This window comes from Podarcis erhardii, assembly GCF_964252035.2.
Source record: "Podarcis erhardii genome assembly, chromosome: 3".
NCBI lineage: Eukaryota > Metazoa > Chordata > Lepidosauria > Squamata > Lacertidae > Podarcis > Podarcis erhardii.
This window is the reverse complement of record NC_138507.1, coordinates 102,915,502-102,941,847: the sequence shown is the minus strand read 5'-3', so window position 1 is coordinate 102,941,847 and position 26,346 is coordinate 102,915,502. Positions and strand designations below refer to the sequence as shown.

The 26,346-nt window shown below is 45.2% G+C and overlaps 1 protein-coding gene across 1 annotated transcript; it reads right to left on the bottom strand.

The window, feature by feature from the left end:
- Nucleotides 1–6: 6 nt before the first annotated feature.
- Nucleotides 7–24,693, bottom strand: SLC3A1 (solute carrier family 3 member 1). Its single transcript, XM_081854708.1, has 10 exons — nt 23,611–24,693; nt 19,022–19,201; nt 18,319–18,473; nt 14,355–14,480; nt 12,402–12,521; nt 11,099–11,223; nt 6,527–6,725; nt 4,337–4,483; nt 3,358–3,474; nt 7–1,837 (listed from the first exon to the last, which is right to left on the bottom strand). The coding sequence occupies exons 1-10, from the start codon at nt 24,035–24,037 to the stop codon at nt 1,397–1,399; spliced, it is 2,037 nt and encodes a 678-aa protein (XP_081710834.1). The 5' UTR covers nt 24,038–24,693; the 3' UTR covers nt 7–1,396.
- Nucleotides 24,694–26,346: the final 1,653 nt, after the last annotated feature.

The following is a 26,346-nucleotide window of genomic DNA, read 5'->3' as shown; positions in this document are numbered from 1 at the left end:
AATGTCTTTTTTTTTTTTACAAAATAAAAAGTATGTTTACTTGAATTAATTTTATCACACCTTCCACAAGGTTGTTCACAATAATTTCTCTCTTACATCATAGATGTTGGCTTATGTTACAGATGTATGGTGTATTACTATTGCTACAAGTTTGTCGTGGCCTCTGGCTAGAATAAATAAGCACATGAGCTGAACAATATAAAAGAGCAATTGCAAATCATAGAAACCAAAAACAAAACAGTAAAAATAATGACTAAAATATCATAGAGACCAAAAATCAGTAAAGAGGGCAAGCTTACCCCTCAGGCAAGGTATTCTACAATCTGGGAGTTTCCAAGCTGGTTCAAACAGAATGATGCTATTCTTAAGGACATGTAGACTGTAAGCTCATACATCCTTGTGTGGGACTAAGCCTCAGCGGGACTTAACTTGTAAATAGACTAGGATTGCACTGTTAGTGCTTTAAATGTCAAACCTGGCACCATGAACTGAATCCAGAAACAAATGGAATCAATGCAGTTGGTGAAGGACTAGAGTGATACGTTCTGTTCTCCTGTCTCATGTCAGAAGTTTGGCAAAGTTTCCAGATTGTTTTCAAGGGCCGACCTATGTAGAGCTCGTAACAGAATGGTTAAACCATTACAGATGCATTCCTTTTCATTATGCTAGAAGATAATCCCAAATTCTGCATTTATCTCTGCTGCCATGAAGGTAGGAGATGAAGTTTAGCCTACGCGTGTGGCAGACTCATAGTTGGAAGAGACCTGGGAACTAATTCTAGTCCAGCCGCTGCTCAGTGCGTGAAATTATTTCTGATCAGAGATATTGCAAGTAAGTGGAGACAGTGATGCCCCAAAATGACCTGCTACAGTTTTTTTTGTTTTAGTCATTTTTATTGGCTTTTTAAAGTCTTAAGTATAGAACCTAGGATAGAAAAATAAAAAACCGAGAAACACAATACAACTGTCAAGAAAAGGGAGCATGGATGGTACAATCCAATCCAATACAACATAAAAAGGTCATTTTGAGAGTTCCAAATCTCAAGGGAAGCCTCCAAGTGTCACTGCAAGTGGTGCGTATTGATGTATATAATGTAATTTCACCAAATAGCATGAAAAGCATCATGTTTAGCTGTACCCTGTGGCGCTCGAAATTGACAAGTGATCTTTTCAGATATAGCAGCGTTCCAAACATTTTTTGTGCCAAAGTGCAAGGTTCCAAATTCTGCAAAGTTTTCCATTTTTGGACAGCTGGCAAACAAGTAACAAGTAATTAAAAACGCACACATACATACCCAAAAGCTATCTAAACACAGCATTCAAATTTGGTCCTTCAAAGCTGCTGCCCCTTTTGTAAAGAAATTACAACTCATAGATTTGGAACAAACCATTGCCACTTAGCAATACGCATAGAGTAAATTGAAGGCGCTTGAATAGCATGCCTTTTCTGCAACAAAACACTTCTCTTTGAAAGCTTCCATCTGGTGGATGGGTTCGCTTGTCCAATATTCCAAAATGAGTCCTTCTCCCTTTTCAGTTGCAACTGCTTTGGTATTTACGACTCTGCCACTGTTGACAACATTCGTGCTTAGCTTTACAGTAGCTTTGGAGGGAATACCAGGAACTGAACCCTGCAAATCTGTTACGGTCTGCAGTCCGAAATTTAGGACCACCATAAACACTTGATCTAACCCATCCAGTTCCCTCACATATGCAAAGACATCGCGGTCATTCCAAACGTAACACATCCATCCTCTAAAAATGGGAAGCTCATTGGCACGAATGGAACTGAGCTCTCGATACAAGCTGAGTGTAGAATTCTGTTGACTCTCTTGCTCCTGTAATGTAATGGTTGCATCCTTTAGTCAATTCTCAGATGCTGAAAGTAAAATCATTTCTCATTCTATCCCTGCCTGTGACCTCGGCTGCTCCTACTCTACCACCCTCAGTCAGCCAAAGGTCTACTGCCCCCTTCAATGACTTTTCTCCTTGCCACCCCTATGCCTCCCTGCCCATGGTGCCACCTCACCTGCTGCCTTCAAATGACACTTGTGCACATTCTTCTCTCTCGGCCTTTGTCAACCTCTCCCTGCTCTGTTGTTTCCCCATTATCTGTTTTAGACTGAAACCTCCTTGAGAGCATATGTTACCTCTATAAGACACCATGTGCATTCTGAGCCTATGTGCAGCATTATGCACAAGCCTCAGCTGATTGATCGGGGGGGGGGCGAATTTTAACTGCTGTGATTAATTTTAACAGTTAAAGTTGCCAGTTATTTTTAGCCTTTTTATTGTGGTGGCGATGTGGGTTAAACCACAGAGCCTAGGACTTGCTGATCAGAAAGTCGGCAGTTCGAATCCCCGCGACGGGGTGAGCTCCCGTTGCTTGGTCCCTGCTCCTGCCAACCTAGCAGTTCGAAAGCACGTTGAAGTGCAAGTAGATAAATAGTTACCACTCCAGCAGGAAGGTAAACGGCGTTTCCGTGTGTTGCTCTGGTTCGCCAGAAGCGGCTTAGTCATGCTGGCCACATGACTCGGAAGCTGTACGCCGGCTCCCTCGGCCAATAAAGTGAGATGAGCGCCGCAACCCCAGAGTCGGTCAAGGCTGGACCCTTTACCTTTATTGTGTTCTCAAATGGGCTCTCAAGTTAAACGTACCATCATTCATTTTTTTCAGGCTATTTAGTGTGTTACTGTAATATGGAAGGAAGGATAAAATATTTTCTTACAGCAATATGTGGCTGCTTTATTAAATTGTAAGATACTTTACTCTTTCTGATAGGGCAATAAAGCATCTATATTGAGGTATAAGCAATAGGCAAATGTTAGAATGAATCAACTTACAGTGCAATCCTATACATGTCCACCTGGAAGTAAGCCCTAGTTAGTTCAATGGGGCTTACTCTAGGTAAATAGGTATAGAATTGCTGTAGACAAATGCCATCTTAACCTCAGAAGTAAGTTCCACTGAATTCAATGATGCTTGCTTCTAGGAAAGTGGAAATCTGGATTGCAGCCTTACTTCCATACAAGTGTGTTTCAGATTGCAGCCTAAAATGATTTAATTGTCTGCCAGTCCTAGGTAAGTGTAATGCATAAGCACACACCAATTTCCCATACAATTTGTTTCAGGCTTAATAGCTACTCCTTCCCATCAACTCTGAAGGTGGAAAGAGGGTCACTGCTCTGGGAATCATCCTGAGTTTTACTTCTGTGCATGTGAGGGGGCCTCATTCAAACTGGGGCTGGATTGTCACACTTACATTTTTAAGTTTCTTGATAATACTGGCCCTGCTAAAGAAAATAATTTGTAATTCATTTGAACAAGAGAGAAAAGTGCTTCAGTCATCATACTTACCTTCACATTTATATTTGGATAGTCAGGATTTACAGGTATCCAGGCTGAGTTGCCTTCACTAAAGCCAGCATTAAGAGTATCATCCCACTGCATGGGTGATTTTTCTGGAAAGGTTGCCTTGAAAAAACCAAGAAAACATTATTCAAGGCTAATACGGGGTCACACACAAGTCAATTGTACACAGGGGGCGGGATGCCTGTACTTCAGGTGTGGTCTGACCAAGGCAGAATAGAATGGTACTATTACTTCCCTTGATCTGGACACTATACTTCTGTTGATGCAGCCTAGAAGAGCGTTAGCTTTTCTTTTGCTGCTGCATCACACTGTTGGTTCATGTCTACTAACACTTCTAGATCCTTTTCACATGTACTGCTGGCAAGCCAGGTGTCCCCCAACTTATACTGGTGCAGCTGGTTATTCCTGCCTAAGTACAGAACCTGACATTTGTCCCTCTTTAAATTCTTTTTTTGGGGGGGGGGGTAGTTTTCCAATCTGTTAAGGACATCCTGAATCCTGATTCTGCCTTCGGAGGCATTAGCTACCCCTCCCAGTTTGGTGTCATCTGCACATTTGATGAGCATCCCCTCAATTCATACATCCAAGTCATTTCTAAAGACTCTGAACAACAACGGGCCAGGACAGAACCCTGTGGGACCCCAGTTGTCACTTTTTTCAAGGATGATGAGGAACCATTAATGAGCACTCTTGGGCTTGATGTTCTTGGACTCCAACTTGCATCAGCCCCAAACAGCATGGCCAATGGTTAGGGATGGTGGCAGTCATAGTTCAACAACATCTGGAAGGCCACCAGTCCTGTTTTAGGAGAAACAAGAACAACAGAGGCATTGGGGAGGGGGGAATTAACAGCACTGGGAAAGTCGAGATGGCTTGATCATCAACGAAGGGTGAAACATCAGCAGCATCCTCAGTAGCATGGTTATTCCATATGGGAGTGGAATTCAAGAATTTTCAAACTCACATTTTCTGATGTGGTATCTTCCATTCCAATTTCTTCACCGTAATAGGTTGTAGGTGTTCCAGGAAGAGTTAAAAGAAGCATGTTGATGACATTTATGTATTCCTTCCCAATCCGAGAGGAAATTCGAGCACTGTTGGGGTTTCCAGCCTAACAGGAAAGTATATTGTTTTATCAGACTCCAAAGGCACCACCTCAATAAAAGCCATGTAGATAAGGGATAGGATAACTTTTTTCCACCCACAAGCCCCAGTCCCTGATGGGAAACCTGGGGGCTGCAGGCCATTGCTGGGTGACTTTAAAAGGGGAACAGACAAATTCACAGAGGGCAAGGTTATCAATGGCTACCACCCACAATGGCAATATTCCTTTGAATACCAGTTGCTAGGAATCAAAAGTTGAGGAGAATGCTGTCGTACACAAGTTATGCTTGTGGGCTACCCATGGACATCTGACCAGTGTGAGAATAGAACTCTAGACTAGATAGCATATCCTGCGAGTGTCCCAGAAAAAACAGGACATCCCATTTTTTTCTCACGAGAGAATGGCAGACAATTCTAGTTTGCGCAGTTTCCCCCAGGAAAAAAAGTGCTTTTCAGGGCTGCAATCTCATGCGGCACCCCAAAATGTATGTTTTTGGGCACTGTGCCCCCAATACACTTTTTCAGGGGGGAATTATGGTGCAATATCATGGTGCCCAGAATGGTTGCCGTTCTCTCACAAGAGAAAATGGGAAGATGATGTCCCAGTTTTCGCCTTCAAGGTGTGTGTGGGGGGGGTACGTATGAGATAGGCCTTTGGCTTGATCCCACAGGACTCTTCTAGTGTTACTGTGTCTGGAGACAAAAAATGAGTGGAACATTGAATGTGTCTTAGCTTTGTATAGTAGGACACATGGCAGCCAGGCAAGAGGAGCAGGAACAGCAAGGGGAGTGGCCTGGGAAGGGGGTGTGGCCTAGAGAGAATCCTGCGACCTGGAAGTCTGCATTTGACCCAGGTCCTGAGGTTTCCCAACCCTGGTTTGAACCATATCTTGTTATAGCAGTATGAAATTAATGACTGTTTGAACTAGTGAAGTCTGCCTTTCCCATGAGCATTGTCTTTCTTTTTTAATGTCCTGTACTATGGAGTACTTGGTTAGACTATAGCCCTCCATGGAAATATATTTTATTGTATATATTGACTGAGTGCTTACATGTTTTTTAATCACAGCACTCAATATTCACAATAAAGCTGGTTTAATATTGCTTTCCGCTACAAGAGATTTTGCTCCAGCAGAGCAGAGGGAATAAATTGTTCCAAGGCCCCTAAATACAAAGCAATGGTGAAGTCTAATTATCAAAGCCAAATAAACTGTGTGCGACAAAATATTAAATTTAAACAGCAGGGTACCTAATTTTTTCTCACAAAGGTACAAAATGGAGCACAAACATACAAACGCAGTGTCATCATTTTGATCATTTAAAAAGTTTTCAGTATTCTGCTGTACTAGGGGAGATTGTCATGTTGATTTAATTTATTGGACCCCAGTCCAGGGAGCCATGGGACTGACGCCTTATTCCCAGAAGGGTTTTTGAGGGGATTTTTTTGCTAAACTTCACACTCTCACCGTTGTATAACCAAAGCCAATCCAAGACACTTTTCATCCTGAGACAAAGGACAAGATGGCAGCCCCACCCTTTGATATACAGAAGCCAACTGGACTGGCAGCTGACAGCAAAGCATTCTTTACCACACTTGAGGGCCGCAGGCTAGCTTGGAGGATGCAGAACAAGCAACATGGGACAGACAGAAAGGCCCTCCAACTTATCGCCACTGCTCCCTGCCCCCTCCACATCACTATCTGTCGGCTCAGACAGCTGCCTCACTCTGCCAAATGGTAGGGCCAGCCCAGTGGACATGGCATACCACCTTTGACATGCGGCGAAGGGGTTAAAAGCAGCCATCTTTAGGAAGCCTGCAGCTCACTGGGTGTTCTTAACTATTTCTGGGCTTTACTCTGCCTCACAAAATATTTGTGGACATATAAAGGGATAACCACCCTATCAATAATGCTGCGATAAATTTAAAGGCAAGAGAGGATGCAAATATGATTAAATAAATAAAACAAGCAATTATTTGGCCACCTGCAAATGTCATAAAAGGTGGTGTGCCAAGCTGGGAGACGATCATAAACCATCACCAGAAGCTTACCGCCCAGTTCGGCCATTTGCCTTCCGGCATATTCTTCATCCACAAAGACACAATTTCAAAAATGCCATTTCCTGATATTTCTTGCATGTTCATGAGGTAGAAGTTGAAAGGGAAATCTGCTTCTTGAATAAAAGGTGTCCCATAATACATCATGGTTCTCTCAACGTCACCATGGTCATTTGCCTCCGTGCCCATAAATCTTGAAAAGAGGACAACATCTGTTTGGTTTTCTTGCCCGTGGTTTTCAGAAGTGGCATTCATTTGATATAACAAAACAGAAAATGGAAAACCTGCCACAGGACTTAATAACAGAACACAGGGCTTTGATTCTCTTTGAATCCCAATAATGATTTACATTTTACATTGCAAAGTTCTCACAAGGCAATGTAACAATTACTGGACTGAATCCAGACTCAGCATGAACAGAGATATGCTTGTGGTATGTTCCCACAGGTAGAAGGAGAGGGGGTGTTCCCTTGAAAAGCAGTTTTAGGGAGTTGGTGGACCATCCATAACAGTTTAAAAACTCTTTACCTTTTTGTTTTTACCATACCAGTACAGGAGATGGCCCAAGGGACTGCAGGGGGAAAGGGTGATCAGGAAAAATTGCCTTCCCACTGTCCTTCCTCCAGCAGGAACCTTTGCTGGACTGGAGTCCCTCTAGTGCAGCCTTTTTCAACCTGTGGGTCCCCAGATGTTGTTGAACTACAACTCCCATCACCCCTAGCTAGCAAGGCCAGAGCTCAGGGATGGTGGGAGTTGTAGTCCAACAACATCTGGGGACCCACAGGTTGAGAACCGCTGCTCTAGTGGTATAGCTAGATCATTTAAGACTCTGGACTTGTTGGTCTTATGGGACCTCCTCTCCTCAGATAGCAGTGTGTGTTATTTCACTTACTTCTAAACGTGGTAAGCCAACTGCATTTGAGGGGGCGCTGTTGTGGGGCCATAGATGCCTGCCCCAAGTCCTGACCTGATGGTACCATTGTTGGGATCTAGTGAATCACATCCAGCACTTTTCCCCCAGGGGGCTCTCAAGGGTACGCAGTGCCAGCACCCCTTCTTTTTTTGGTTAAAAAGTGTGACACTGTAACAACTTCATGGTGAGTTCCGGCACCTTTGGGGGGGGGGGAGCATTGGCATCTATCTCAAAATGGCTCTCAAGGCATCTCCTCTGTCTGTGGTGAAATTCAGTTCTCCCATATCTGAACTGTTCCATGCTGGAAAATGTTCAGCCCCCATCCAGAGTAATTTATTGTGCTAGGGTCCATTGAGAAGAGCAAATAATTGGAAGGGGACTCTGGTCAATAAACGGATGGAACTCTGTAATTTCACTTGGGCCTCTGAAATCTTGGCCAAAAATCTTGACCTCTCAACAGCTGGAAGGGTTAAGTACACTGAAAATCAAAAATGTTCTAATTCCACAGGAGTCAGACACTGAGTACAGCTGGTGCCAAAACAAGGCATTCCCGTTCTAGGGACATCTTTTAGACCAGGAATGTCCAAAAGGTCGACCACAATCAACAGGTCGACCCCCTGTTGTTAGAAGTCGATCACAGTCGATAGCGAGCTCATTTTTGTCTGTGGGGGGAAATGAGCATTCGGCCCCGCCCCCTCCCTCTCCCCTTTATCTGCACACGATTTCAAGAACAGAAGATGGAGTTTCCACTGGCAGGATGACTTTATGATTATAGATTGATGTTGCAGCCCCCCCCCCAAAAAAAAGCCTCCCCCCAAAAAGCTCAGCAACTTTGACCTGTACCCCTAAAAAAGGTTGACAATTTAGATTTTCCTCCCTAAAAAAACCTCAAGAACTCTGACCTGCCCCCCCCCCATGGGTAGATCACTTCCAGTTTTTTATTCTGTGAGTAGATCACAGTCTCTTGGGAGTTGGACGTCCCTGTTTTAGGCTAATACGATACTTATCATTATCAAATCCAATGATGAAGGACCAGTTGCAACTGGACACTGAACTGTAATGATAAATCATTAAAAAACGTGATTGCATACTTACTTGAATACACATTGACAGTACAACTGGCTGATCATTCACCTATATCAGGTTTTGGCTAACCTTTGGCCCACCAGATGTTGTCACACTCTCCCTTGGGCCCCATCCTCCTCCCTGTTGACTTCTGCAAAGGCAGCACTGAGACCAGGACCCCATCCGCGCTGCACATTTAAAGCGGTGTCATATCTCTTTCAACTGTCATGGCTTGCTCCAAAGAATCCTGGGGGTTGTAGTTTGTTAAGGGCGCAAGGTATTGTTAAAAGGTACAGTGGTGCCCCGCAAGACGAATGCCTCGCAAGACGGAAAACCCGCTAGACGAAAGGGTTTTCCGTTTTGGAGGCGCTTCGCAAAACGAATTTCCCTATGGGCTTGCTTCGCAAGAAGAAAGCCCATAGGGAAATCTCCGGGGACCTCTTTTAAATGCTAGCGGTGGGGAGCAAAGCCTTTTCCCCCCCTCCGGCCTTCAGAAGAGGTCCAGGAAGGCCGGCGGGGGCCGAAAGGCTTTGCTCCCCACCGCCAGCATTTTAAAAGCAGTCCGGGATAGCAGGGAAGCGCTTCCCGCTATCCCGGATGGCTTTTGAAGGCAGGCAGGGGGGAGCAAAGACTTTTGCCCCCCGCCCGCCTTCAGAAGAGGTCCTGGACCTCTTCTGAAGGCGGGCGGGGGGCAAAAGTCTTTGCTCCCCCCTGCCTGCTTTCCGGGAGAGCGGAGAAACGCTTTCTCCGCTTTCCCGGACGGCTTTTGAAGGCAGGCAGCGGGGGGGGGGAGCAAAGACTTTCGCCCCCCACCGGCCTTCAGAAGAGGTCCTGGACCTCTTCTGAAGGCGGGCGGGGGGCAAAAGTCTTTGCTCCCCCCCCCCGCCGCCTGCCTTCCCGGGAGAGCGGAGAAACGCAGCGCTGCGTTTCTCCGCTCTCCCGGGAAGGCAGGCAGGGGGGACAAAGACTTTCGCCCCCCACCGGCCTTCATAAGAGGTCCAGGACCTCTTCTGAAGGCCGGTGGGGGGCGAAAGTCTTTGTCCCCCCTGCCTGCCTTCCGGGGGCTTTTAAATCGCCCCGGGACAGCGGAAAATTCCTCCGCTGCCCCGGGGCGATTTTAAAATGCTGGCGGGCAGCAGCGCTGCCGCCCGCCAGCATTTTAAGATCACCCCAGACAGCGGAGGAATTTTCCGCTGTCCCGGGGTTTTTAAAATGCTGGTGGGCGGCAGCGAAGGCTTCGCTGCCGCCGGACAGCATTTTAAAATCGCCCCGGGAGCGGAGAAGTCTCCGCTGTCTGGGGTGATCTTAAAATGCTGGCGGGCGGCAGCGCTGCTGCCCGCCAGCATTTTAAAATCGCCCCGGGGCAGCGGAGGAATTTTCCGCTGTCCCGGGGCGATTTAAAAGCCCCCGGGAAGGCAGGCAGGGGGGACAAAGACTTTCGCCCCCCACCGGCCTTCAGAAGAGGTCGGGGGACAGACTGTCCCCGGACCTGGTCTGAAGGCGGTTTCCATAGGAACGCATTAATTGATTTTTAATGCATTCCTATGGGAAACCGTGCTTCGCAAGACGAAAAACTCGCAAGACGAAAAGACTTGCGGAACGAATTAATTTCGTCTTGCGAGGCACCACTGTAAAGGTAAAGGGACCCCTGACCATTAGGTCCAGTCGTGGCCGACTCTGGGGTTGCGGCGCTCATCTCGCTTTATTGGCCGAGGGAGCCGGCATACAGCTTCCGGGTCATGTGGCTAGCAAGGTATTGTTAGAAGGCCCCTATTCCCTTCACAGAGCTAAAGTTCCCCATGGTTTAACAGTCAACCCCTCTTCCCAGGGAACTCTGGGAACTGCAACTCTCCGAGGGGAATACAGGACTCCTAACGACACTCAGTACCCTAAACAGACAACACATCCCAGGATTCTTTGGGGGGAAGCCATGGCTGTTTAAAGTGGTGAGTGCGGATGGGGCCCGAGGAGGAGGAAGCTGGGCAGCCAGCGCCACCCGCTGGACTGGATGTAAGAAGGCAGGTGGTTGGGGGCTGGCTGAGAGCAAGCTGGGTTTGGTGGGGCAGTGCTCCATTTGCCCTAAAAGGCCAGACTTGACTGGCAGGCCATGACATAACTAATAAGGCTTCCCCTGAAAATTGTAGTCATGGGTAGGCAAAATGAGGCCCAGGGGCCAGATCCGGCCCAATCGCCTTCTAAATCCAGCCTGCGGACGGTCTGGGAATCAGCGTGTTTTTACATGAGTAGAATGTGTGCTTTTATTTAAAATGCATCTCTGGGTTATTTGTGGGGCATAGGAATTCGTTCATTATTTTTCTTCAGAATATAGTCCAGCCCCCCACAAGGTCTGAGGGACAGTGGACCGGCCTCCTGCTGAAAAAGGTTGCTGACCCCTGATCTTAGTGGATTGCCAGGTCTGTATGAGAGAAGGCATTCTTCCAGATGGTTCCAGTGAGTTCCAGTGAGTTCCTGGGATGGGGACATTCACTCTTACCTGCTAACGTTTTCAGACTGCTTCCTAGGAAAAGGGGGCAACTTTTACCATCACATGAAAAGAATAAGGAATGAAGACGTTGTGGTATTGTTACCTGTATCTTCCAGGCTCACTGCTGAACTTATCCATGGTGTGCCGAAAACTGCGGACAATATCGTGCATGCCAACCTGAGTGGTGGTGTAGTCGTGATACAGTTCAGAATAGGCTGTGATAGTGTCCTTGAAGAGCAATAGGATATTTGTCATTACTCCTCTTCCTAACTTTCTAGGCCCTTCCAGAGAGAGACATCTGAGACAATGGCTGCAATCCAGAATGTTCCTCTCAGAAGGTGTCCTTTATAATACCACCACACTTCTTCCCCCTCCCTCCCTCAAGTTATAAAAGAACTGCAGTGTGAGTGTTTCTTCTTTTTTAAAAAAGGTGGAGGGGGACCTAGAATTTTGAAATGGATAAATCAGTCTATTTCTGGCCTGCGCCGTTTTCACCACCACTCGCTCCTAAATCTATTCTGTTCAATTTCTGCATTAATTTGCAAATTTGTAATAAATCCTTGTGGAAACGAATCTTTCCTTTTAAATACATATTTAGATTTTGCTTTCTTTTTAAAAATACATTTCTAAATGTATTATCTCCCAATACATTTTAACATTTAATATAAGAGCTGCATCAGAACATTCAGGAAGTCCAAAGTCCAATGGATGACCAAGTTCGGATCCACACATTGGCCCAGGAAGTGCTGACCAGGTCAGTCCCTACTGCAATTCACAATATTTAAAACTACCTTTTAATTTCATACATTCATATCCCACCTTTCTTCTATTGTGGAACCACAGGTGCCATATATATATGGTTTATAGGAGGTCATGAATGTCTAGTTAGAATTGAGTCCTATAACTTTCCAAAAGTCTTGGAGGCAATGCCCAAGAACATCTGAAGCTAAATAATACCACTGGTCCATCTCTTCCAGTCCCAGTTGTAGCCTTCCAAGGTCTCTGGCAGAGCCCATATGGACATAGGAAGAGCCTTGCTGGATCTGAGCAAAGGTCCATCTAGTTCAGCCTTCTAACAGTGGCAAGCAGGTGCCTCTGGGAATCCATAAGAAGGATGTGAACCCAACAGCTGACACACCCCCTTCCCGGTTTGTCCACAACACATGGTGTTCAGAGCATAGCTGTCAACTTTTCCCTTTTCTTGCAAGAAATCCTATTTGGAATAAGGGAATTTCCCTTTAAAAAAGGGGAAAGTTGACAGCTATGGCTCAGAGGTACATTGCCTCTGAGAATATAAACTGCCTCTGTGCCTATTCAGCTAGGACAGCTCACTAACAAAATGTAAGGAATCCTTATCGGTCCAAAGTGTGTACTACTGTAAGAGGACGAAGGAGAAAAATTGTTACCGGATTTTGGGATTTATTGACTTGAGGCTCATCTCTCAGATGCGTTGCTTCCAACAGGAATTTGACCGTACTAATGCTAAACCCATCGACGCCTTTGCCGAGCCAAAATCTGATAACCTCCTAAACGGATAGAAGAGGCAGGATTGTTTTGTGTTGTGTCAGAAATCACAGCAAATACATTTCATGTATTTTGAGTTTCGTAAAAGAAATGTAGATTGGCTTAAAGCTCTGTCAACAAGAGGTGTGGGGAACCTTTGACCCTGCAGATGTTACAGAGCTACAGCTCCCTTCATCCCTGGCCTTTAGCCATGCTTCCTGGAACTTGTGGGATATACAACAGGGGCTCCCAAACTGTGGTCTGCAGACAATTCAAGGTCCACAAGGTTCACTCAGGTGGTCCATGGAGTGTTTGCAAAAGTACATGGAGGGAGGGGCTGCTTGGAGAGAGTTGCAGTGGAAAGTAAAGACCTTTGTGCTTCTCCATGCTAATTCTTCACTACATATCTCCCGCTCCTGGAGCTGTTTTTCATAGAAGCAGCCTATTAGCTTTTAAGACATGGCTGCACGCCACATGTACTTTAGCCCTTATTATGGGCACTCAATAGAGGAAGTTTACTACCTTATGATAATCATGTGTGGTTATAGAAGTTGCAGTCTTATGATGAGATTTTCTGCATGGAACAGGGGAGTGGACTGACCTAAAACAGATCTAGATCTGGACAGAAGGAGTTTGATCCAGAGAAGTTGAAATCAGGACAGGAAGTTAGTCATGACTAACCATGATTCCAACGGGAGCTAAATGCAACTAGCACCCTCTGGATTGTACTCAAGGTCGGTTTGGAAACAACAGATTTTTAAATAAATAAATAATTTTTTATTTATACCCCGCCCTCCCCAGCCAAGACCAGGCTCAGGGCGGCTAACAACCAATAATAAAAACAAGTTGATTAAAATACAATTTAAAAGATTAAGATACAACATTAAAACATTAGGATGCAGTCTCTTCATAGGAGGAGAAAGGAAAAAAGAAAAAGAAAGAGGGGGAGGGAATCAAATTGGCTCCAAGCCAAAGGCCAGGCAGAACAACTCTGTCTTACAGGCCCTGCGGAAAAAATCAGATCCTGCAGGGCTCCGGTCTCATGAGACAGAGCATTCCACCAGGACGGAGCCAGTGTTGAAAAGGCCCTGGCTCTGGTTGAGGCCAATCTAACTTCCTTAGGGCCTGGGACCTCTAGGGTGTTGCTATATGTGGACCTTAAGGTCCTCCGTGGGGCATACCGGGAGAGGCAGTCCCGTAGGTATGAGGGTCCTAGGCAGTGAAGGGTATGAGGGTCCTAGGCACCTTAAATCTGACCCTGTATTCCACTGGGAGCCAGTGCAGCTGGAAAAGCACTGGGTGAATATGCTCCCATGGCAGAGACCCCGTGAGGAGCCTCGCTGCAGCATTCTGCACCCGCTGGAGTTTCTGGGGCAGCTTCAAGGGCAGCCCCACGTAGAGCGAATTACAGTAGTCAAGCCTGGAGGTGACCATCGCATGGATCACTGTGGCCAAGTCGGGGCGGGAAAGGTAAGGGACCAACTGCTTGATGCGGCGAAGGTGGAAAAATGTCGCCTTGGCTGTTGTTGTAACCTGCGCCTCCATGGAAAGGGAGGCGTCAAGGATTACACCCAAACTCTTAACGGAAGGCAATGGCACTAACTGGGATAAAGGACTTGAGAGCACTTCCATAGTGTTTCAGTATAATTATTTAACCTAGAGCCCTTCAAAAATTGTTAGAAGAGCTGGCTATTAAAAAATGATAATAAAGCAATGATATCAGCAGGATTTTCAAACATGCTCATTATTCCCCATTATATTATATATTAGCAAAACAGGTAGCATCAACAAATCATATTGCGTGATCCAAAGACCATGTGCTTGCCTTCGTGATCAGAAGGCAATTGATTGCTTACATGAATTTCTTCTTCAACATCTGGGTTACGGAAATTTAAATCCGGCTGCTCTTTTCCAAACTGGTGGAAGTAACACTGGTTTCTCACTTCGTCGTACTGCCAACTGGAGTTCCCCAACACGCTCACCTGATTACATACAGAACACAATATCTTTTTTAAAAATCAGACTATTTAGAATCATTGTTGTTATAATTAGTAAAGGTAAAGGGACCCCTGACCATTAGGTCCAGTCGTGGCCGACTCTGGGGTTGCAGCGCTCATCTCGCTTTATTGGCCGAGGGAGTCAGCATTTGTCCACAGACAGCTTCCGGGTCATGTGACCAACATGACTAAGCCACTTCTGGCGAACCAGAGCAGCACATGGAAACGCCGTTTACCTTCCCGCTGAAGCAGTACCTATTTATCTACTTGCACTTTGATGTCCTTTCGAACTGCTAGGTTGGCAGGAGCAGGGACCGAACAATGGGAGCTCACCCTGTCACGGGGATTTGAGCCGCCGACCTTCTGATCAGCAAGTCCTAGGCACTGTGGTTTAACCCACAGCGCCACCCACGTCCCTTGGGTTATAATTAAGGATGCGCCGGGGCCCAAATCTCAAATCATGCCTAACTGGAGGAATCTGGGCCTCGTTCAAGGAAAGATAGCCCTGGATAGCTACTGCCATCCAGGGTTGCCGGAGATTCAGCACCCCCGCCTCTCTCGCTCCATTCTAGTGTTATTGTGGCACCAGCTGCAGCTTGGCACCCAGTGTGACCCTCAGACCACCTCTGCTCCCCTTCTCCCTTCTTCTTCTGTATGTTAAAAATATGCGCTGGAAGTGTGTCAGTTGCTGTGAGTGCCATTCATGGAAGAAAGGTGGCATACAGGCATTTCAATAAATAATGCATGGAAATAATCAAATTAATAATAATAATAAAATAATAAAATTTTATTTCTATCCTGCCCACCCCAGCTGAAGCCGGGCTCAGAGTGGCCAACAACAATAAAAGCAACACAGTTCACATAAAATCACAATCAATCAATTGAAATGCATTCTAAAATCAATTCAAAATCAAATTAATGGCAACCATTGGGAAATAGTGTTTATTTTGGGAGTGGGGGGAGGGAGTCAAGAACTCAGAATGGGGCTGCCACCTTGTCTTATGCGCGACTTTTTCTTTGTCTACAATTAAACAGTCACCCAGAGGGGCAGCATCCAAAATGGGCAACAGGAAAACACAATGTGCTGGTCTAATTTCATTTATATATAAGCCAATGAAATAAAAAAACCAAATGTACAAAACATTTGGGTCCTAGCTCAGTTGAAGAGCACCTGCTCTTCATGTCGAAGGCTCCAGCTTCAGTCCCTAGCATCTCCTGATGGGGCTGGGGGAGATCCTTGTCTGAAATGCTAGAGACCCGCTGCCATTCAGTGTAGGCCAGGGGAAGCCAATGTAGATGGGGGTTGCAGTCCAGCAATGTCTGGAAGCAGGCATGTTGCCTATGCGCCGACTCAGACAAAGCCACTTCCTAGGTTTGTTGGTTGGTTGAATTTAATTTTTAATTTAATTTTGACAAAGTAATAATCATAAATAAATAAGGGTAAAAATGTCACCTTTCCAATAAAGGTCTGTATAGTTAAAGCTATGGTTTTCCCAGTAGTGATGTATGGAAGTGAGAGCTGGACCATAAAGAAGGCTGATCGCCGAAGAATTGATGCTTTTGAATTATGGTACTGGAGGACTCTTGAGAGTTCCATGGACTGCAAGAAGATCAAACCTAGCCATTCTGAAGGAAATCAGCCCTGAGTGCTCACTGGAAGGACAGATCCTGAAGCTAAGGCTCCAATGCTTTGGCCACCTCATGAAAAGAGAAGACTCCCTGGAAAAGACCCTGATGCTGGGAAAGATGGAGGGCACAAGGAGAAGGGGACAACAGAGGACGAGATGGTTGGACAGTGTTCTCGAAGCTACAAACATGAGTTTGACCAAACTGTGGGTGGCAGTGGAAAACAGGAGTGCCTGGCGTGCTCTGGTCCATGGGGTCACGAAGAGTCGGACACGACTAAATAACTAAAGAACAACAAAAATGTGCACCCCACCACTGAGACCATTCCATTGTAACTATCCAACCTCCCAAAATTTCAACACTTCTTGCTATGGTTTGACCCCTTTCCATTTTAACAGTACAAATTCTACAAACACCCTCCATATCTCCTCGAAATAATTTCTCCTGCATATTCCCCATCTTACCTTAATGGCACATGTTAATTTATCATTAATAGCTATATCCCACACCTCTTTATACCATTCTTCCATTTTATATTCTGCTTGCCTCTTCCACTTCCTAGCTTTAATAATGTGCGCAGCTGTCAATAAATTTGTGAGCAAGTCCTTCATGGCCTGCGAACCTTCCACCCCATCGTAAATTGATAATAATGCTACCTCTGGACTTTTGGTCAGCTTTAAACCAGAGATTTCTGTTATCTCCTTAAACACCCTTCCCCACCCCTCAAATGTAAGTATTTACACTTCCTGGCATCCCCTCCAACATAACACCAAATATTCCTTGTTAGCTTCCTATGTTTGTAAAGCTCATTTTACAAAGTGCAAACACACTACAGGGCAAAATGTTTAAAATAAAATTACTTCTCAATACAGATTTGTTTGCCAAAATCACAATTTGTGCTCTGGCCTGAAACACGTTGAAGGGCATGTTACGGCAAAACAGGGCAGTGTTTTCTGAAACTGTCCTCTGCAGCCGTTTCCCAAACTGCTCCAGCCTCAGATTAAAATGTGGGAAATGAGAGCAGAGTTTTCATCCTAGTGAAACCAGTGTCTGACATCTTTGCATTACAGAAACAGAAAAGAGTGATCTAACAATGAGCCGGTTTGTTTGATTCTGATGTCATGTTTGGCAGGGGGAAGAGACAGCTGTGATGAGGAGGCTCCTAGGCTGGCGTGCCCACTGGAACAAGGGCTATGTCACAACGAACTAGCCATGCGAAATGTGTCGCTTCCTGCCAACAGGTTTCTACAGAGAGCGGCCGAAAGTAGCCAGAAAAGCAGACTCGAAAAAGAATTAAGATCAAACGAAGCAGAAAACAAGCAACAGCAACTAATGCTTCAACAACCAAATCACTTACGTGACACATGTGTGCTTGGGAGGGCAAAATATCTCATAAGAAGCTGAATTTCACATCTCTTGATTGGAAATGCTTGCTGTTTAATAACATCACAACGCTTACAATGCTATTACTGATTAACAGGTTGATCCTAAATCTGTTTAGTCAGAATTCACTCCCTTTGACTTATTCCCGAGTAAGTGCGCACAGGACTAAACTCTTAATTGATAGAGCAGTCTATTGGAGTCAGTGGACTTTTGTTCCCAGCCAATGTTTTCGGGAACAAAGTATTCTGTAACCATGTGATTTTACAATTCAAGTTGTGTGTGTGTTTGTTCTCATTTTGAGCTGAAGTTGCTATTACAGTAACACTGCTTAGCAAATTATATATATTATGTCTCTATATATTATACATATGTTAATAGCAGTCCTAATGAAATCAGGCTACATAAGAGGAGATGACCTGCTACAGCCAGACATACCGTAAATGTGAATGGCATTTACTGGGAAAGCTGAGCTGCCGTGATCAAAGCAGAGGTTGTTTGCAAGAGCAAGGAGGCTGTCTATCATTGAGGGGAAAAAGGGAGACCAATACTATTTCATAAGAGGAGCCTGCTAGATCAGGCAAGGGCCCATCTAATCTAGCATCCTCTTGCGGTTTCCAACAACTAGTATTCAGAAGCATATCGCCTCTCATCGTTATACCTTATAACAGGTGGAGAACCTCAGGCTCAGGAACCAAATACAGCTCACCAGGCCTCTCTGTTTGGTCACTGTTTGAACCACATGGTGTGAGGCTTATGCCTACATTGCTGCATGTTTTGTTTGTTTATTTTTGTGCTACCGGAGTTCTGTACTCACCCAATTATTCGGTGGTTTGGTGGTCCCATTGGTATATGTGCAGTTATGCCAGATGTAATAATCCGCGTATTTTTCAGTCCGATTGCGACTAAGCTGAAACCAGCTGTGCTTGTCACTTGTGTGGTTAGGTATTAGATCCATTATCACTTTCATACCTTGCGCAAGAGGATGCAAACAACAGCCTGTCAAACTGCACACACCTGCACTGTTCCTAGAAGAGAACTAAGTCTTTGGCTTTGATTGAACAGGTGCACAATAGCAGATGGGGGATAATCTCGCTTGTTTACTGTAAAGGCTTATTGCAAAGATTACTGAGCTGAACCTTGTGAAGCACTGGGACCAAGTTGGGGGAAATTATTACCAAAAAATGCTAAAAGGGCTTGTGAAGATCCAGTTCCAAAGATCAATGGAGTTAATTAGCATCTAATAAAAACTACTAAGCATTTCACAAAACCAAGTAAAACATAGAATGGATCTTCCTTGCTCCCTGTTGGATGAGCAGCAGCAGAGATCATTCCAGATGCAACTTAATGGCTAATTCTGTTATCAATAAGTTAGTTAACTAAGTGGGATGTATCATCATCATTCATTGATTCATTCCATTTCATTTCTATACGGTTTTATAATTTTAAGGAAAAAAATATCAAAGTACATATAAACAGCAAATGAAACAATCCAGAATAAAACACAGAGCAAAGCCCACCTTTATCGTGTATCGCTGCAACCAGGTTTTCAAAATCCTTCATGGTTCCAAACATCGGGTCTATGTCTCGAAAGTCTTCTATGCCATATCCAAAATCTTGTAAGGCAGACTTGTAAACAGATGTGATCCAGATTGTTTTTACATTTAGATACTGGATGTGATCCAGCTTTTCTTGGATACCTAGGTAGGGAAAATAAAAGGGAAGGAACAAACTGCCGTAACAACCAGTGGGGTTAGCTGGTTCAAATTCTTGATGGTTTGCAAAGTTCACTCCTTCTGTATCTTACAGGATAGTTATGAGACCCAAATGAGTTGGGGGGGGGGACACTTACACTGCCTCAGGCTCCTTGAATAAAAGGTGGGTTAATAACTAACAACAACTATTAATGCTGCACTGCAGAACATTGCTCCTGCCTTGTGTTTGAACCAGCCAACCTGTTAGGACCTCTTTCAGGATATTCCATTCCATCCATCTGATTTTGGCCAGTTCCCCCACTCCTTTAGCAAGCAGCTCCCTATGTTCAGTACCATCCCATTCTCCCAGACCTCTGAAGCAGCTTTTGGAGACCACAGAGAGCAGTGATGGAAAGGAGGAGGCAGGAAACTCTGCTTAAGTAAACTTCCTTCCATTGTTGGTTCACATGATCCAGAATCCAATATCAATAACATAGGGTAAGGTTTGGAACTGCTGTTGTTCCTAACTTGTTCAAGTGTTATAACGCATGAGTGATACTTCTAGGAAGCCTCTCCTTAGTCTTGGAATGGGCCATCTTAGGGTATGGTCTGAAGGCAAGTGAGGTCACCACCTTGTTGAAGCTAAGCAGGTCTGGCTCTGGATAGTGTCTGGATGGGTGACCACCAGGGAACCCCTTGTAGACCACTGGGGTTCCATGGTGGAAGGAAGGGAGGATGTTGCAAGCAAATAAATAAAATCCAGTGTTTGGATTGCCAGTCCCAGAGACAGAAGGAGCAAGATGGATTAGCATCACCAGTAGCCATGGGACTTGGCAGCAGGCTTTTTGGGGAAGGGTGAGGGGATGTGGAAAGTCCTCCCATTCAGAATTAACTAAACGCTGACCAAGGGGGTCCAAGTCTCAATGGCAGAATAATTAATTCCCAAGAAGCTATGGTGTTGTCTGAGAATAGCTACAGTATCCTCTTTTTTCCTTCATTAGGAATGTAGGATATTTAAAAACAACAACCCCCCAAACCACCCTTCTAGATCTTTTAATTTCATGAAACATTAACTGGAAAGATTTCTATGGCACAAGACTACAGTGGTACCTCTAGTTACAAACTTAACTCGATCCGGAGGTCCGTTCTTAACCTGAAACTGTTCTTAACTTGAGGTACCACTTTAGTTAATGGGGCCTCTTGCTGCTGCCGCTGCACCACCAGCACACAATTTCCGTTCTCATCCTGGGGCAAAGTTCTCAACTTGAGGTAACTCTTCCAGGTTAGCGGAGTTTGTAACCTGAAGCGTTTGTAACCTGAGGCGTTTCTAACTTGAGGTACCACTGTATAAGAATAATTTCAGGGCCAAAGTCCAACTTCCTATTTTCCGTTAGGTAAACTGCCTTTTGCCTTTGCCTTCACTATGACTGTTATTCTTCTTCCAGTTCCCAAACCTCTCTTTATCTTCGCCTTAATCAGGGCTGCTACACATTCTTCAGATACAAACAGTTGCCTAGTAGCTTTGGGGTCATCTGACATTGCATTCCAGAAAAGGACAAGCAGTGAGCTGTAACTCTTACCTTATATTTCTTACTGAATATTTTTGAGTGTTTATTCAAAATATGCATCTCCCACTTTTGCAAAATGCAGCCAACAGCAGCAAGGCTAATGCTGCTAGCCAGAAACAGAACGTCCCGTAATGATCTTTCAAATAAAGCAGCTTTGATTTAACACCAAAATGAACAGAAAGGAGGTGCCAAGAAAAGGCACGGCCCTCATTAGCTATTTGGGCTTCTTACACACCACATATTCGAAGCACATTTAAAGCACCTTCCCCACACAAATAATCCTGGGAACTGTAGTTTACCTATAGCAGAACTACAATTCCCAAAACCATTTCCCAGTATTCTTGGGAGCGGGGAGATGTGCTTTAATGTATAGCATGAACACCACACAGCCCTTTCCTCTGAAAGTGGAGGACCCTGGAAGTCTACTTGCAATTCATGCCCTCAGTAAAAAGGCAGGGCTATGGAGGGCTGGAGGAGACTCTTGAGAGTCCCATGGACTGCAAGAAGGTCAAACCTATCTATTCTGAAGGAAATCAGCCCTGAGTGCTCACTGGAAGGACAGATCCTGAAGCTGAGGCTCCAATATTTTGGCCACCTCATGAGAAGAGAAGGCTCCCTGGAGAAAACCATGATGTTGGGAAAGATGGAGGGCACAAGGAGAAGGGGACGACAGAGGACGAGATGGTTGGATAGTGTTCTCGAAGGTACCATCATGAGTTTGACCAAACTGCGGGAGGCAGTGGAAGACAGGAGTGTCTGGCGTGCTCTGGTCCATGGGGTCATGAAGAGTCAGACACGACTAAACAACAACAACATACAGAGGAAGCCTTAAGGCAGCCCTTCGTACCTTGGTCTTTGGGGTTTGGAGGATTAACATTATGTATCTTGGGGAAAATGAATAAGCATTACCAGCCCACAAACATCATCACAAGCTGGGCTTTCCCCAGGAGGCTTATCTAGCCATAGCTCAGTGGCAGAAAACATTGCTTTTTGGGCAAAAGGTCCCAGTTTCAATCCAGGATATCTTCCCAATTGGAGGACTTGCACTGCAGAGCCACTGCCTGTCTGATATGGAGCTAGATGGACTAACTGACCAGTTAGTCTATCTAGCTTCATATCAGACAGGCAGGCAGGCAGTGGCTATACAGTGGTACCTCAGGTTACATATGCTTCAGGTTACATACACTTCAGGTTAGAGTCCACTAACCCAGAAATAGTGCTTCAGGTTAAGAACTTTGCTTCAGGATGAGAACAGAAATCGTGCTCCGGCGACGTGGCAGCAGCTGGAGGCGCCATTAGCTAAAGTGGTGCTTCAGGTTAAGAACAGTTTCAGGTTAAGTATGGACCTCCGGAACGAATTAAGTACTTAACCCGAGGTACCACTGTATTTTTAAGAGGTGCACTGATGGTCTCTAGCAGCATTGTGAGGAGAGAGGCGAGAGAGAAAAAGTTGCCTTCAAAATTACAAACGCTTTCATCCCTTATTCCCTAAATATTATTTTTTACACATGTGCATCTATGCTTTTTAAACTTACCTGTCCTCCCTTTACTCAGTGGCATTTCCCAGCCAGCATTGGCTATATGAAGAACCTCAAGGGCTTGCGTTGGGGTTGGGGGTTGGGTATGTGTTTGTGTGGATAAATAAATCCTGCAACACGAATGCAGGAAAATCCACAGTGACGGATGCTCGCTGCAGTGGACCAAACCCATTTCTGCCAGGCTTCCCTGATTTGGAGGACAAATCTATTTTGCACACTCAGCTTTTCCTCTCCTCCTGACCTGGCACCCCAGAAGTAGCAGGGGTGCTTTTTAGTAACGTGGTCTGTCTGTGTGTCTTGCCTACTTGCTTTCCCAGCAGAAACCGTGCTAGCACACCTAGCGCTCTGCTCACAAGGTGCGTGTTAATTTTCCTGCAAACCTTCCCCCCCCCAAGCTAGACTGCCCCCTTCAGGTGTGGTGGGGGATGCAGCTGCCAACAGTCACATCTCTTGCCACTTTACAATTAAAGCACTCACAACCATTTCAACAGCCATGGTTTCCCTCAAAGAATACTGGGAACTGTGTTTTTTTTGAGGGTGCTGGGAATGGTAGCACAGCCAGGAATCACGTAACAACTCTCAACACCCTTAACGACAGTTCTCAGGGTACTTTGCAAGAAACCATGACTGTTAAAGTGGCGTAAGAATGCTTTTAAAAGGTCCGGTGTGAAAATGACTTAATGTTGAAGTTATGATTTAACATTCCACCTGATTTCCTTTCCTGCAGGGTCCCTTATTTTATAACTTCCTTGTCTCATAGATTGGGACATATGTCCACAATTTTAGGTAATAAAGCTTCAAGATACATTTTATTTTTTTAAAAAAAAAATATTCTGGGTCAGGAAAACTCATTCTCCATTACTTTGACTAGAACAGAAAAGGCTAAGATATAGAACACTGTAAACAACTAAAAACTTTGGCAGGATTTGAGTAACGCCTGTAATGTACAAAAAACTAAGGTAAAAATGGATTGCTGAAAGAAAAACAGAGAAATGATGTGATGCAGTAGGAAATGTTTGATCATGGAAACCATGGGAGGGGGGGAGGAGTCTAAGAATTCAGAGAATCTTAAATGAGGATGATTAGGATTAATGTTTTAATTCAAATGTAGAATGTAAAACTGAATAAAAAAGATTTGTTAAAAAAAAAAAGGAAGGAAAAGGCTAAGATATATTCTTACAGCCTGTGAGACCACCATCTTGCCGACTCAGCTGTGAGTCCAGGTAGTGACTGTCTGGGAACTATGATGGAAGAAAGGCAGGATAGAAATGCAAGGAAACAAAAGATAAAATAAGTCCGACACACCTACCTTTGAGATCGCCATTCCCATCGCTGTCAGTGTCCTTAAACGACCGAGGGTAAATTTGGTAGATGGGGCTGGCTTGCCACCAGCCAAGGCATTTGGGGGACAGGGCAATAATGGCAATCGTAGCTGCCACAAGCACCAGCGAGGATGCAATGATCAACCAGAAGAGTATTTCTCTGGTAATTTTATAGCGTGCTTGAGATGAGAACTGGAGGAGCACTTCTTTGGGCATCCCCGCGTAAGGCCTCACTGGTAACTTTTCCGCCGTTTCAGACTCTATGAAAAGAGTACATGTTTTTGGCAACCCATCTTGGCTTGTGGCATCGGCCTCTTTTTCCTCCAGCTCCTCGCTTTGAACAAACCCGTTGTTCTCGATGCCTTCATTTTGGCCCAGCTCGAGAGAGACGGCCCGGTCTTCTTTGCCAACCATTTCTCCTCAGTCCGTTCTCACCCCTCTCAGAAGACTTGGTGCAGTTGGAAGAAGGTGGGGCAGGTGGTGGTGGGTGGGAGAGAGGAAAAACCTTTGGTCGGTGAACGAGGAAGCGTCATTAATCCCTGGTTTAAAAATAAACCTGAGAGACCAGTCCAAAGTCTGACCCAGATTAAGAGCATTAAGGGCTTCCATTCCTCTGCACAAAAGACTTTTCTTCGCAGAGGGGCAAAATGTTGCAAGAGAACAAAGCTCCAGCTCATGCCAACCAGACTTCAAAAGAAAATAGCCTAGCGTTTCAGGAATGGAGGTACTTGAAGGCGGCCACTTCTGGGCAAGGCTTGTGTGCATTTAACACTTGCATGCCAGGCAGCCGTTCAACAACAAGCAAGGCCTCTGCCCGTTGAGTCACCATGCTGGAAAATGCTGCATCTGTTGAATACCTGCTGTTGGCATTCCCTGGGTGGGAGGAGAAATTCATTGCCCAGAACTCGGGAATGTGGGCAAACCATAATTTTTTTCTCTCGTTTACTCAAATCTAACCACTCTCGCCAGAGTGGTGCATGCTCTGGTTATCTCCCGCTTGGACTACTGCAGTGCGCTCTGTGTGGGGCTACCTTTGAAGGTGACCCAGAAACTACAACTAATGTGGCAGCCAGACTGGTGACTGGGAGCAGCTGCCAGGACCATGTAACTCCGGTCCTGAAAGAACTGAATTGGCTCCCAGTATGTTTCTGAGCACAATTCAGAGGTTTGGTGCTGACCTTTAAAGCCCTAAACAGCCTTGACCCAGTATACCTGAAGGAGCGTCTCCACCCCTATCTATCAGCCCAGACACTGAGGTCCAGCTCCGAGGGCCTTCTGGCAGATCCCTCACTGAGAGAAGTGAGGTTACAGGGAGCCAGGCAGAGGGCCTTCTCGGTAGTGGCCTTGTGGAACACACTCCTATCAGATGTCAAGGAAATAAAGAACTATCTGACTTTTAGAAGACATCTGAAAGCAGCCCTGTTTAGGAAAGTTTTTAATGTTTGATGTTACATCACATTTTTAATATTCTGTTGGGAGCTGCCCAGAGTGGCTGGGGAAACCCAGCCAGATGGGTGGAGTATAAATGAATCATCATCATCATCATCATCATCATCCTTCCATTGCTTTCGACATCGTATTTATTCTTGTCAGGGTCATAGCCACATTCCAGTTCCCTAAGTCTGTAACTTTAAAAAATTAAGTTTTTAGCCCTTTTTATTTGTGGAGTTATAAGGAAAGTTATGCAGGCAGTATTTGGCTCAAATCAAGCAGGAGCGGAGAGTGCTCTTGTGCTTTTGAGTGTTCCACAGGCATTGGGTTGTCCACTCTGTGAACTGGGTGCTGGACCAGTTCGGACACAAGCTGATCAAGGGAAGTAATAGTGCCACTGTATTCTGCTCTGGTCAGACCTCACCTGGAGTACTGTGTCCAGTTCTGGGCACCACAGTTCAAGAAGGACTCTGACAAACTGGAACGTGTCCAGAGGAGGGCAACCAAAATGGTCAAAGGCCTGGAAACGATGCCTTATGAGGAACGGCTAAAGGAGCTGGGCATGTTTAGCCTGGAGAAGAGGAGGTTAAGGGGTGATATGATAGCCATGTTCAAATATATAAAAGGATGTCACATAGAGGAGGGAGAAAGGTTGTTTTCTGCTGCTCCAGAGAAGCGGACATGGAGCAATGGATCCAAACTACAAGAAAGAAGATTCCACCTAAACATTAGGAAGAACTTCCTGACAGTAAGAGCTGTTCAACAGTGGAATTTGCTGCCAAGGAGTGTGGTGGAGTCTCCTTCTTTGGAGGTCTTTAAGCAGAGGCTTGACAACCGTATGTCAGGAGTGCTCTGATGGTGTTTCCTGCTTGGTAGGGGGTTGGACTCGATGGCCCTTGTGGTCTCTTCCAGCTCTATGATTCTATGATTCTATGATCCAGCAGGTTCTATTTTGGAATATTTTTTATTAGGAATTTCAACATAGCAATTTATCAAAAATACATCATCCTCTATTTTTCCCCTCCTCCCTCCCCCAAAAAGAAAAACACAACCAGACTTCCCTCAGCTCCTCTCTCTGGTTTTTCAGCACATGTTATTCTCTGCATATTATAAAATTGTAAAGATCCTTAATTTATCTATCTATATATTACCAATAAGGGACGTGGGTGGCGCTGTGGGTTAAACCACAGAGCCTAGGGCTTGCCGATCAGAAGGTTGGCAGTTCGATTCCCCGCGATGGGGTGAGCTTCCGTTGCTCAGTCCCTGCTCCTGCCAACCTAGCAGTTCAAAAA